The 14,203-nt window shown below is 36.3% G+C and overlaps 2 protein-coding genes across 2 annotated transcripts; both read right to left on the reverse strand.

Annotated features, from left to right (window-relative positions):
• Window positions 1-484: 484 nt before the first annotated feature.
• Window positions 485-2,717, reverse strand: LOC141655787 (uncharacterized). The gene is made up of 2 exons (XM_074462840.1): window positions 1,177-2,717; window positions 485-886 (listed from the first exon to the last, which is right to left on the reverse strand). Exons 1-2 carry the CDS (start codon window positions 2,456-2,458, stop codon window positions 852-854), a joined length of 1,317 nt encoding a protein of 438 aa, XP_074318941.1. The 5' UTR covers window positions 2,459-2,717; the 3' UTR covers window positions 485-851.
• Window positions 2,718-7,346: 4,629 nt separating this feature from the next.
• Window positions 7,347-10,007, reverse strand: LOC141656373 (putative F-box/FBD/LRR-repeat protein At4g13965). The gene is made up of 4 exons (XM_074463237.1): window positions 9,900-10,007; window positions 8,159-9,093; window positions 7,923-8,063; window positions 7,347-7,806 (listed from the first exon to the last, which is right to left on the reverse strand). The coding sequence occupies exon 2, from the start codon at window positions 9,050-9,052 to the stop codon at window positions 8,219-8,221; it is 834 nt and encodes a 277-aa protein (XP_074319338.1). The 5' UTR covers window positions 9,053-9,093; window positions 9,900-10,007; the 3' UTR covers window positions 7,347-7,806; window positions 7,923-8,063; window positions 8,159-8,218.
• Window positions 10,008-14,203: the final 4,196 nt, after the last annotated feature.

The raw sequence follows: 14,203 nt of genomic DNA on the forward strand, positions 1-14,203 counted from the left end.
AGGATATCCTAAGAAAACGCATTTCCGACTTCGAGATGCAAATTTGTCTCGAGATCGGTTTATGTTTTTGGCGTAACATAGACACCCGAAAATACGAAGGTGGGTTGTGGGTGGAGGTTTTTGAAAAAGAATTTCATAAGGTGTTTTGCCTTTGTGAATCGTAGAGGGTGTACGATTAATTAGATAAACGGCACCCAAAACGCACTCACCCCAAAAGGTAATGGGTAGACTAGCTTGAAAAAGGAGTGCTCGAGCCACGTTTAAAATGTGACGGTGTTTTCTTTCTACCCGACCGTTTTGTTGAGGGGTGTCAACCATCGAGGTTTGATAAAAAATACCATTTTCCGTAAAAAATTGTTGAAGGCAACTGAATTCATTGCCATTGTCACTACGTAAAATTTTAATCTTTTTATTAAATTGTCGTTCTACCAAAGCGAAAAAATTTAATAAAGTTTGACGAACATCACTTTTATAACGCAACAAATAAATCCATGTAGAGCGTGAGAAATCATCGACGATCGTTAGAAAAAAACGAGAACCGCAAGAGGCATTTTCGGAGTATGGCCCCCATAAATCGCAGTGAATTAAATCAAAAATATCTGAAGCAATGTTTAAACTTAAAGTAAAAGGTTCGCGAGTTTGTTTTGCACGAAGGCAGATATCGCAATGTTTGCTATGAAAGGATGAACTAGTAGTTTTATTGTTAAAAAAAAGGTAAAAAACGGGAGATACTTGACGACGGATGTCCTAAGCGTCGATGCCAAAGTTCCGTAGGATCAAGGGTGGTGACAGCATGTATTTTGGCCTCAATGGTTCGCACCCCTTGTAAGAAATACAGTCCCTCGCGTTGCTCACCCACACCAATCACCGTCTTCAAGGAACGGTCCTGTATCAAACAAAGTTTATGTGAAAATTGAATGATTAGTGAGGAGTCAAGCAAGAGACTTGAGACGGATATTAAATGACAAGTTAAAGTAGGAGCATATAGCACATTACGCAAAATTAAACGAGGGGATAAATGTATATCGCCACTTTGAGTAACGATAGTGACTTCCCCATTCGGTAATCCTACTGTTAAAGGGGCAATAGTTTTTAAATTCGAAAAATGAAATAAACATCCTGACATATGGTTAGATGCACCGGTATCTATTATCCATGACAAAGAAGAAAAATTACCATTGACGAGATCGTTTTGAGCTTGACGTGCCTGCCACATGGAGGCAATTGTTTCCAATTGTTGTGGACTTAGTTTATTTAGATCAATATTATCAAAGGAAGAGACAGAAGGCTGACCATGGACAACCGTAGTACCCGCAAAACCGAGAGTCTGAGTACCATTTGTCAAGGAGCTGCTACCTTGTGTGCTTGCAAATCCCGTGGAACTATTAGCATTTGTACCTGCAAAATTGGAATGGTTCCCACTTTTTGCACCAGGAGCAGTCCCCTTATTCTTTAAACGTTCCCAATTAGCCCGTCCTTGTACATCGGGTACGAAAACGGCATTGCTCAAATCGGTGTCATTCGGGTTAACAAAAATTCGATCACGTGGACGTTCTCCCCACCAGTCAGGAAAAGCGCCAGTGACACGGAAACAACTCTGGAAATAATGGCCAGGTTTCTTGCAAGCTATGCAATAGGTTTTAGTCGGGTCACGAGAAGGACCGTTATTGGTCCGAGCAGAGGTATGTTCCTTCCCCCCGTTCTGTCTAGACCCGGTCTGAACGCGGGCAGCAAACACCATAGAGTCAGGCCGTGTGTCATTACGAGCGTTAGATATATGACGCATACCTTCGTCTTGTAAAAGACGATTATATACGAGATCTAAAGAGGGTAGAGGTCGAATAGCGAGTATTTGGGATCGGGTATTTTCGTAACGGTCATCGAGACCCATTAAAAAATCACGAACTTTCTTCTTTTCTCTACGAGAGTCAAGAAGACTTACCAAGTTACAAACACAGGGATTGCAAGAGCATTCCGGTAAAGGATCAGATTCCAGAATCTCGTCCCATATTTGTATCAGACGGCCATAGTAGTTCATTAGTGACTCCGTGGGACTTTGACGACAAGCCATGAGATCGGCTTGAAGTTTATAGATGCGAGCATCATTAGTTTGGCAAAAACGATTTTTGATATCATCCCAAAGTAGTTTCGCCTCTGGTCGTCGAGAAATCTGCTTGCGGAGAGTATATTCGATCGAATTGTAAATCCAAGCAGTAACTAAGGCGTTTGTTGAACGCCATGTTTCGAAAGTAGTGTCAGTCGTTTTTGGTTTCTTGATAGTACCATCGATATAGCCTGATTTGCCTTTAGCGAGAATGGCGAGTTGAAAATCGTGAGACCATTCGTCGTAATTATTCCCGTTAAAAGCAGTCAGGGTGATTTTGGCACCGGGATTTTCGACATGAATAAGGTTTTGAGGGTTAGATTGCTCAGTTGTTTGGATAGCGCCATTCGTCATGGCTGCTGTGCTGTTTTTTTTGGCAGAGAAAATACTCTGTTTTTGAAAAAATAATTGAGTAAGGATCGTTTAACAAGACACTGATACCATATTAAGCTTTGAGGAATATTGCATCTGATGATTATATGATATTGAATGAATGTTTGTTTTAGCTGTTTACAACCTATGCTATTTATACATGTATAAAAGAATGGAAGAAAATAAAGTAATAAGCTAAGAAAGGAAAGGCAATAATCCGTTGCCTTATTTACAGCAATTACAAATGTGAATGTATCCTTTGCAACAGCTAGCTTTGAGTGTGAATTGTATTTTTCCAACGGCTAGCTTGAGGATTGTCAACAGCTACAAGTGTTGTTGTTATTACTCTACGCAACATTCTCCCTTTTTTGAAAAATTAATGTAATTACTTATTCGATGTGTGAAATAAAATTCATAATTGAAGAATTTAAGTGAAATTCAATTAGGTTTTAGGAGGAAGATAAAAGATAAAAATCAAGGGTTTTAGTTGGAAGAGGGTAGTGTAGTAGTGTTTCGAACATTATCAAAAAATGTCCTCCCTTTATCCTCGTGAAAGAGTAATTCCGTTAAAATATATTTCCTCCGTCTCATTCATTTATTAATCTTTTTTTTTTTGTCCAAGCAGTCGTTCTACTTCTGCATTAATTGTAGAAATTTAGGAGGGAGAATTGTATTATTGATAATTGTGATTCTCATTCGAATACATAGATGATATATATAATAAACCACAGTACTCTAAACCCTAGACGATGACCGTCGTAGGCTCGTAGCTCGTAACCTAACCCTAATTCCTCTAACATTATCACAAATCAATCCCCAAAATAAAACCTAAACTTCATTCTTTGAATTTCAATTTTCCATAACTATCTAATTTTACATGGGAAATTAACCTACAATTCAAAATATTTCAATTTCCTTTCTTTTTTAAAAAATAAACAATTTTGAGTGTTGAATATGAAGAAGAAGAAGAAGATGGTAAACTTTAATGACGATCGTCATCTTCCATCGGAGCTATGGATGGATATACTACGTAGGCTTAACTTTACAACTCTTTTACTAATAAGGTTAGTTTGCAAAGTATGGAACTCTATAATTACAAGCCATGAATTTCATATGTTACATCTTCGTTTCAACAACAATCGCAAGGCTAAATTCCTCTTGTCGTTCGAGGACTCGTCTGACAAACATCTCGTTATTCGTCATAATCATTCGTTTTGGACACTAAAACATTTTAGATTACACAGAAGAGTTTACTATAAATTTAGTGATTTTGTAGGTTACGTTGATGATGTGTTACTCTTTTATCGAATTTATACGTCGAGTCCTTATGTGAAACTAAAAGACTTCAAGGAAATTGTATTGTGGAATCCTTCTATACCAAACATTATAGAAATTCCTAGTCCATTCAAAAGGAAGAAAAACATTAATGTCGGGTTTGGTTTCGACAATCTAAGTAATCATTATAAAGTTGTGGTTTTGTATATGGGTTGTCCTTACTACTTGACCACTCAGATTTACCACTTGCGCCACGAATGTTCATGGTCAACGGAAAAACGGACCAAATCCCCAAGTCCTAGTACAAAGTTATACATAAAACCAGGGTCAAGGATGACTAATTACAAGGGAGGTATTTATTGGTTTTGTTACGATACCGTTGACCGAAATTATGGACTATCTCGGCTACTTCGATTTGATTTGTCTAATGAGATATATACTTGCATTGCATTACCCAAAGACGAAAACAAATTTGGGGAAAATGTAAAGGATTTTCGACGTTTGTCAGTGACGAATGGATTACTCACTGTTATAGAATGTTGTTTCTTGAAACACGTTAGCGTATGGGTGCTGGAAACAGGCGGTATAATAATGGAATCATGGAAGAAGCTTTATAGCGTGGATATTCCAATTTACGAATGCTTGATTTTTAAAAACAATGCAGATTTATTGTTTCGTGGGGCTAAACGTCGGGCAGTGTCGTGTAATCTTAAAACCGTTGAGAAAAAATACGTCGACAAATGCCTTGGGAACGACGACGTATGTTTTATGTACCCTTATGAAGAGAGCTTGGTGTTACTTGAACAATTCGTTAACAAAGGGAGATCAATTTCTGAACAATCCATGGCTCATTTTCGGCAGTACATCGACACATATGCTAAGCCGGTTGTTTTGAAGTTGGAGTTGGCAGAGGAGTACGAGTATGATTAAATAAATTAGGGATATTTTACTGTGTATCCCTGAGTTTTTTGGTTTTCTATGTTGTACCCTTCCTTTTTTTATATTTTACATTGTACCCCTAAACTCCTTACCTATTTCTCCTTCATGACCTCGTTTAACTCTCAATTAACTTTATCACTATCAAACAACAGTACTTTGACCTTTATTTTGACGTATTAATGTTGTATCACCATTCTACATGAGAAACATTACAAATTACCTTTAATAAGCACAAACTAGTATTAAAACATTCGTTATAATTCATGACATGATAATGGAGAATTTATGAACTTTAAGTTAGATTCGTATACTATTTGGTAGGATAATGAGTAATTCGGCGAACTAAGAAGTAATTATGTAAGTTATCGAGTAATTAAAATGGCAAATAAACGATTTAGTAGGTCAATTAAGAAATTAAGTTAGCAAAGACAATAAATAAGGTTATGGTATAGAACTATAGACTAATGTAGAAAGTTCAGGGGTACACCATAGAATTTCAAAAATGTAGGGGTACACCATAGAATACCGAAAAACTCGAGGGTACACCGTAGAATATCCCAATAAATTAAAATGACTCATATTTTATTAAGTGGTTTTTAGGTTTTCATTATAATAACGTTGAATTAATATGGGAATTTCTTTGAAATACAAAAACATTGTATGTGCCCATGCTTACTCATCATGTGTTGGTTTAATGTTTGTGTTCTTAATTTTTATATTTTGGATTATGGCATTGTGAATTGTGATTTAAGGTGATGTAAATAAGAGCTAGGGCAAAATATTATCTTTGTATCTCAATGACTCTTGTAATTGGCCGTAATGATTGGGTAAGGCGAATTTGGATGAGTGCTTAGTATTCATGAATAAGCGGAATAATGAGTATAAATCTACGGAGTATTAGAAGATTTTTCATCTGTTTTATTCATATGTTAACCTCGTATGAAAGTATTTTAATATAGGTAAAATAAATGATTATTTCGGAGTCATTATTCTTACCTAAAAGGCTAGAATTCTAGTCTGACCCAAATTGTATAAACACATCGCATTAGTGACGTCGTACCAATTATGTTATGCAATATGTCTTGGTATAGACGGGTGAGACGAACAGACGGGTAAAAACCTCTAATAAAATGGGTAGGGGGACAAGGTGAGGCACCCCCATGTGCTTTCCACCTTATGGCAAATGGGTATTTTGTGAGGGGAAATGGTATCCGTCTATACGTATAGACGGATAGTATCCGTCTATAATGAGAATTTGTGTTATGATATATATTAGTATGATATTGAGCCATTGCGATGATGTTGTTTGGGTTAGTCCCGCTTCTTTATACAAAAAAAAAGGCGATTTAATTTTGCAATCGCCGTGAGTGGTCTCAATTGTTTAAAAAACGGTCGTAAGTAACAAGCGTTTTTAGGACCGTTTTTCAACTTTTAAGTAGTGGCGGAGCCAAGATTCAAGCTTAGAAAGGAGAAAATTTTTAAAAGGGGCAAATTGGTAATGATATAAGCACCTAAGGTACACTCGGAAAATTTCATAAATTTTAACTAGAAGTTCCGAAAATTTCATCCTTCGGGGGGCGAGCGCCCTTGCTAGCCCCCTCGGGTCCACCACTGTTTTTAAAACCGCCTCTCCGAAAACAATAGAGACTATTACTTTTTAAAACCGCCTCTCCGAAAACAATAGAGATGAAAAATGTAAGTTTATCACGGAAATAATTATTTGGACATGTAGTAGGGTCACATTACATTTATCACGCCAAATGTAGCAAAAAGAAATTTGATGCATCAAAGCTCTGTATTTACAGAATGCCGATCACAGGAAACCTGAAAAAACACAATGAGAACTCCAAGGGTGTGTTTGGATAGCAAAAGTGGAGGGAAATGGAGGGGAGGGGGAAGGAGGGTAGGGAAAGGGAGAGAAGGGAAGGGGAGGGGGAATGGAGTGTGATTGTTTGGATACAATTTCCTTCCAAATCTTGTCTATTATGGAGAGATTTTGATTAGGCTTGGAGGAGGAAAATTGGATCCCTTCAAATCTCTCCCCATCCATTTCCCTCCACCCTCATTTGCTATCCAAACAAGGGATTTTAAATCTTCTACTCTCCCTCCCTTTCTTTTCCCTCTAAATCACTCAATCCAAACACACCCTAAGACTCTGCAGTTACACCAGAACATGGCATGCCCTTGATCATGGTTGCCCTTGTTAACCATTGCTCCAATATCAATCATGGTCATTTCAGTCCAGTTTGCTAGACTTTACGTCTGTCAACTTCCAAAGCCTCCATATACCACGCTCATTGTCCTCTTCCTTCATTACGCCTAGACCAGTTTTTCCAAATTTACTAGGTAGACCGGAAAAGTATATATATATACCTAAGCCCTCTGGGCGAAAAAACTGATAAATGGTTTCTGCATTGACATCCATGGCAAAACAAAAGAGACAAGTAACACTACACCAGACACCAGTACAATAAAGCCTGCAATACAGATTGCCGACTGATTTCGCATCATTTGACTGACTGATATTAAGGTAGGGGACAGAAATTCAATTTCTGTTACCCTGACTGATTTCGCATCATTTGACTGATTTTCTTAATACTTAGGCTATGTTTGGTAAACTTAGCTAAAAACCGATAAGATAGTTGAAAAATAGGAACGGGAAAAGTAAAAAAATGTTTGGCAAATTAACTGAAAATACTTGGTAAAATTACATAAAAAGACACAATACATATTTAATGTTATAAATTACCCTCGGCAACTATCAAGTATCAAATAAGATATTTCGGTCAAATAAACTAAATTGTTTGCCTTGCCAAATAAAGCCTTACGCGACAACAAGTTTACTTAACTGTTAACTTTATGCCTTGTCCTTGTGGTAGCTTCATTTGGAGCATTACAAGTCGTTCTCGTTTATCGTCATCATTCAGTGGAGCGAAGTCAACAATGATCTCTTCAAGCATACTAGCATTCTCAAGCACAAAGAATGCAAGCTCAAGGTCCACTGCCATTCCCCTGTATCCAACAAGCTCCAACGTTTTCAAGCATTGGGGAAACCCATAGCCAACCCAATTGAGTCGTTCCCGATCCGGTATCTTTTTGGCGAGAAAGTTCTCAAACTACAAAGATGACAAGTTAATATCAACTTAGAGCTTACGAAACAATCATACAAGTTTAAACCTATATTAGCCCCACAAAACAATGAAAAGTGAGAGCAAGGAAAGAGGGTTCATACCTTTAATGTCAGCTTCTCCAAACTAGGGGATGCCGCAATCACGAATATACATTGATAGAGGCATGACTCCATCGTTGCGTACGTAACCGTCAGTTCTAGATGTTGAAGTTTTGGCATAGCAACACCATTCACCAAACCCCTCTATGTATTAAGAAGACATGAAATATTAGTTAGAGTCTGTTTATTCAAATAAGAAGCTCAAACCAACTACATTTCACAAAATTAATCGAACTTACCGTCAAAGGTAAAATTACGTCAAACCTCAGATTCAGATACACCAATTCGGACAAAATGTCTCAAAGGTTGTCAAATGCATGGGGCAATATTTTTGCCTCGCCAATTGACAACTTAAAGAGAGAAGGAGCATCTAGAATGCGTAGCTCAATAGGAAATACGCAATTAAGTGTCAAAGAATGAAGCTTTCTGGCTGAAACATAAAATTTCCTGAGATTGCAGCAGTACGAGACCTCCAACTGTTTTACTTGCAATGAACCGGTTACTCTAGTTAAATATCTTGATCCTTCGATGCACAACATCTCTAGGAGTGGGCAAGAAAGGGGGAGATAATCAACAAATTCATCAGTAACTTTGACGTATCTCAGACAAAGAGACGTTAGAAGAGACTTGAAGCAGCCAGTGAGCTTAGGTGGCAGATCAAGAGAAATGCCATAGACCTTATTAATACGGGGATCATTGTAAACAAGCACATTTCTGTAAATTGATTTAAAGTTGAGCTCAAGCCTTTTAACTTGCTTATCTAGAGCAAAAGCCACCCACTTATCAACATAAGATTGCGAACTCAACTCTAAATCAAAGATGATTCGAAGTTCATCTATAGTTGTCCCCAAATGCTTTTCAAGAACACGATCAACCCTCCGTACAAAGCAAGCTTTTTCTTCAACAACTGTGTCCCATGTATCCCAACTCTTTTTCTTGGCTTGGTAATCTTTGAATATCAACACCGGAAAATATCGCCACATGAGTTCAAATTGGCGGGAAACAAGACTAAATCTTGCAGCTTCGTCTACGGTAAAGGAAGACATTATTGACACTAAAATTTCTTCAGGCAGCTCACTGAAAAGATCATCATTCTCTTCAGCTTTAAGAGAAGGCAGCGATTTTGTCGCCATAGTTAAGTAGGCACTCGAGCCTGGACACAACTGCACAAGAACTAGAACAACCAGATTTATTTGTGAGATTAAATGGAACCATAATAACCTATTAATAACAGAAGAAGCAAGGTCAGCTGCAAGCCTGCAATACAGGAACATCTGGTTCTGAATTTTTTTTTTTTTTTTTTTTTATGACGAGGGGTTTAATCCCCGGGCACATGCAAATATGCAATACCCTGCAAAGCACGTGTGCTAGGTAAGACATCCCTTAGGATGACAGGTAACCGCAGGCCCGCAGCACTCCCGTGTAGGGAGTCGAACCCGGGACCTCTCAATTCGTTGCCAATTGCAACGCTTTGAGTCACTCCCGCGCTCCAATACACTCAAGCCACTTTGGTTTGGGTTCTGATTTTAAACTGCACCTATTCTTGTATAAGACGGCCTTACGCTCGTAGTTGGCTGATAAGAGAGATCACAGTGTCACACCATGTCTTGGAAAAAATAAGACTGTGAGGATCAGGTCTCCCACTATCAATTTACTCCCTACCCGGTCATTTGTTTACCTTTTCCAGTCAATTGTTTACCTTTCTATTATGGGGGTGTTTTTAATTAACAATTTGATCATCCACATTCAATTTAATCACTTATCAATCTAATAATTGACCATCTCCTATTAAACCAAAGCTAAACAAATGACAAGGACGGAGGGAGTAATTTTTTCAGAACTGGAAAAATTCAAAAATTACATGCATACATTGCAAAATAAGAATAATCATTGATAAGTGATGCAGTAAAGGAACAAACAAAAATCCGTAAAAAAAACACATACCCATCTGATATAAACAAGAAATAGATGAAAAGTTACCTGCTTTATATAATTTAGAAAGGAAAGATTGCTTCTTTTTGCATAGAAATTGATTAAATTTGGTGGGATTTGATAGATGTACACGGAGAAGTTGAAGAATGGAGATAGTCTGCGACTTTGCGTGTACAAGGGTTAATAAAACTTTATTTGGAGGGAAAGTTTTGGATTAGGATAAACTAGGTTTTGATTCGTCCCCGTTTAGGCAGTTTATCGTTAAATCATTTATTTATCTTTTATGAAGGGAGCGAAGGGAGTAACAAAGTGTCCTTTGAAAGAACAAAAAATTTTATTTGTGACGGACAAGCTTGTGACGTGAGACAAAAAGACAAATGGAAGAGGTAAGTGGAGAGGGTTGTAAGAGATTGAGAAGTCACAAGCTTATAACTGTCAGTCTATCACAAGTAAGACGGACTCAAGAAAGAATGTAACCTGAATTTCATTAAGTTAACAAAATATACATACATCGGGTTAAAACAATAAAATAATACAAAGAACAATATGGTAAAACTATTATAGTTAAGAGAGAAATAGAATTATGAAAACGATCAGGTTTAGGTAATATTCCAATACATTTTTATCTATGGGTTTTTCTAACATGTATCCTAAGAGCACATGATAAGAAGTGAAGTATGGAAAGCTTTTCAACATTATACCACTAATTATGGTAAATATGAGTTTCAACTCTAATTTGTCACGATATATTCTCAACAAACTTTCCCTACTTAACTTCTTATCATGTGCCCTAAGGACACATGTTAGAAAATCCGTTTATCTAATTGCATTTCATTGAATATCGTTAGAATCATTTTTTTCGAAAATATGGCAATCGAATAATTCTATTTTTTTATAAATCATACTCCCTTTCTCCACTAACCCATTTTGTTACCATTTTAACTCACAAAATATCCGTTACAAATGGTGACCCGTCACAAGGGAGACCAATTGTTTAAAATGAAAGAGGTGAACAAATCCATCAACAACTTTGTAGGCAATTGTTTGCTTCTCCGATGACCATGAACATTCGTGGCATGTAAAACTGTAAAAGAGTAGTCCAAAACTCTAGGAATGAAGTGAAATAGAAATGACGTGTGCAAAAGAGGAAATCTCACTAAATTGCAGAACATGGGATTGCAAGGAAAAGGACAAAGTGAAGGACACCCACACCTCATCTAATTCAGGAATCACATAATGTAATTTTTTTTTTTGAAGGGAAATCACATAATGTAATTGGCTAAGTAAAGGACACCTCATCTAGGCAAATTACAAATAACATTATACCTTCAGTGTACAATAGCATCATACAACCAAGTTATAACTTATCGAGCTTATTTGTAATTTTTTGAGCTTCCTTAAAATTAATTTTTTTATGTTTTAGTGAGTGAGTTCAGAAATTTTATGGTATAGATGAAAACTTTTAAACTTTAAAACAAAACTCGAAAACTTTATTATATAGCTCGAGTTAAAAGATAAACTGTTAAAGTACTGTTGGTTATAGAATCTATATTAACTGCTTGGCAAATAGTGTACAAAATAAAAATTTATAATATAGAGTTAAATGAAGGAAGTATAGGTAAAGCCACGATAATTAATGTAACAAAAAAATCAATGAATTAAATATCAGCTATCAGCCTGTCATAATTAAAATTCAAAATCATTCTCAGAAAACAGTCTCAATTTCATTTGTTTACAGTTTGTTACTCCCTCCTATTTTATATTTTCTTCCCTATTTTCTTATTCGGTTATTCGAATTTTTTTCCCTATTTCCTCTTCTGTAATGATTTGTGTGGTCCAAATTCAATGACATGTGGGGTAGTGTGTTTTGTGCGGTCCAAATTCACTTTGTTATTTCTTGTGTAAAAATAAAAGAGGAAGAAAATATAAAATAGAAGAGAGTATATAACAATGGTGAAAATTATGAATCTTAATATGGTATTAGAGTCGGGTTATATACCTGGGTTTCGTGGGCCAAGTTTACAACCGGACGAGCAAAGTTGCTCAGTTGAATTTATCGTGTCTAAGTTACTGGGCGAAGTTTACAGTTGGACGAGCAAAGTTGCCTAGATGAAATTTGTCCAGTCTGATAAGTGGGCCTTTCATGTGTGGGGGAGTGTGAAAAAACCCAAAGTTCCACATGTGAAGATTGTCCCACATTGATAAAAAAGAAAAAACAATTACCACCTTATAGGACTACTCCCTCTATTGCCAACTGGTTTTAGAGTGGAGCGCTCTTGGGCTTTTGTTGTGGACTATTTCTCCGTTGTTTGGATGTGGCCCATACCCGTTCCACTGTAAGACTAAATGGCAATAGAGGAAGTAGTCACTTGCCTTATAAGGTGATAACTCTCCTCACATGTGGGACTTTGAGTTTCTTCACATGGCACAAGTGGTAAATAAGAAGTAAACAATAAAATAAGGACCCGAATTATCACATAATGTAACTTTAAAGACCCGAACTTTTATTTTGTGGCTTTAAGGACCTCAAACCTGTTTTTGACACATTTACCCTTCCCATATGCTTTACTTTTTAGGGATCAACTTATATATTTTAATTTGAACCTTGAAAAAGCATAAGATTTTATTATTTAATTTGGACTAAATAGAGTGACGAAAATTGTTCCGATCCGCTAATTACGTACGATCCTATTTTGAAGCACAAAATAGATTAAATAAGGCATTAAATAACGTATTTTGGACTAATATTCATCTACCAAACTTAATTATTTACACAAAAACTTCTAGGAGACGGTCTCTTAATAACGTTATTGAGAGACCTCTCACAGTCTCACATGATAGGGTGAGGAAGTTATTTGTTTTCCTTTTTCCCTGTTATGTCTCCCACTAGTTTAGTGGAAGACGGTCTCTCATGAGTTAGATGATTTATAGAGTATTTGGCAACTTAGTTTAAAAATAATCATTATATATTCCCTACAAAAATCGTTCCGTTGCAAAGTAACCTATATCCTTTCACTGTAAGTTATTTTGCGACGAAGAAGTCATTGCAAACGATATGTCATGAATTTTCGTCGGGAATAGGAGTTTGCTACGTAATATCCGTAACAAACTGGTATTTTGTTACAAAATTTATGAATCAAACAATTTTTTTTCAAACAAGTGAAACACGTTCTATAAAAATAACAAGTCGCTCAAACTTTGCCGATGCGGGACAAATTCGCGGGGGAAATCAGTCGCAATTTCATATAATCCGTCGCAATTTTTCACTTAAGCCAAAATGTTCCATAAATACCAAATATTTTTGCTAAGGAATTTTCGTTCCAAATATTTTGGTTACGCTGCCAAAAAAAAAAATATTTTGGTTACAGAATTTCCGTAGAAAAATCCAAAAATACTGTAGCCAAAAAAATAAGTCCGTCGCATTTGTTCGATTTGATTAATATTCGGTCGAATAATTGTGTTGAATCGGACAAAAATCTACCCAGTACCGCTAAATACGAAATATATGTGAAAACACAAGGGTATTCTGGTCAAGAAGTTATTTTGAGGTCCTTAAGGCCACACAATTAAAATTGAGGTCCTTATAGCTATGTTGTATGATATTTTAGGTCCTTCTAGTGATGTATAGAGCATCTCCAACAATGAATGTGCACTACGCGTTACCATCGTCGTACAACAAAAGTGTCAGGTGGATCAATTTTTTGGTTGAGGAACACTTTACTCCGCTATAAACCGAGGAATATAACGCGCAGTGTTGTATGATTAAAAAAATGGCATGTGAGTGTATGGGTAAAGAGGAGAGATGAGAGAGTGGACAAGGACATGGATAAGTATGTAGTAGAAAAGGTAATGTTTAACACTTTTTTCCCTTTGGTACTTTTTTCAATATTAAATCAATAAATAAAAATTATAAAAATTATGTTAAAATGTTTATTTTATTTTTCTCTACAATTAGAGACCACTATTGATAATATTTGGAATACATTTATATATTAGAAAATGATTAAATAAAATGTGATGACGAGTAACATTAAATCATTGTTGGAGAAACATTTTTGTAGTAAATTGAAAAGTTGAGGAATGGTAAGGTGGATGTGTGAGAAGTGATAAGAGAGAGTGAGATGAGGAAATGAACTACTCATAGTTGGAGATGGTCTTATTCGGTAAATCAGTGTCTTTATTGTTGGGGTTGGTGTCCTTAACAGTTAGTGCAAGGACTTATAAACCTCTAAAAGGATCAAAGGGCATACTTTGGTATTATTATCAGTTGATCCACGTTTATCAATAACGGTTGGCTTGCTAGATAAGTTTGACGTTATTGTCATACAGATGGCGGTGATCAACTGGTCCCT

The sequence above is a fragment of the Silene latifolia genome, chromosome 5 (genome assembly GCF_048544455.1).
Source record: "Silene latifolia isolate original U9 population chromosome 5, ASM4854445v1, whole genome shotgun sequence".
NCBI lineage: Eukaryota > Viridiplantae > Streptophyta > Magnoliopsida > Caryophyllales > Caryophyllaceae > Silene > Silene latifolia.

Bases quoted from the DNA above. Each gene is read 5' to 3' on its own strand.
- LOC141656373 (XM_074463237.1), bottom strand. From the start codon at position 9,052: ATGGCGACAAAATCGCTGCCTTCTCTTAAAGCTGAAGAGAATGATGAT.
- LOC141655787 (XM_074462840.1), bottom strand. From the start codon at position 2,458: ATGACGAATGGCGCTATCCAAACAACTGAGCAATCTAACCCTCAAAAC. The intron at 887-1,176 runs GTAATTTTTCTT...TGTTTGATACAG, and splicing joins TCAAAACGATCTCGTCAATG to GACCGTTCCTTGAAGACGGT.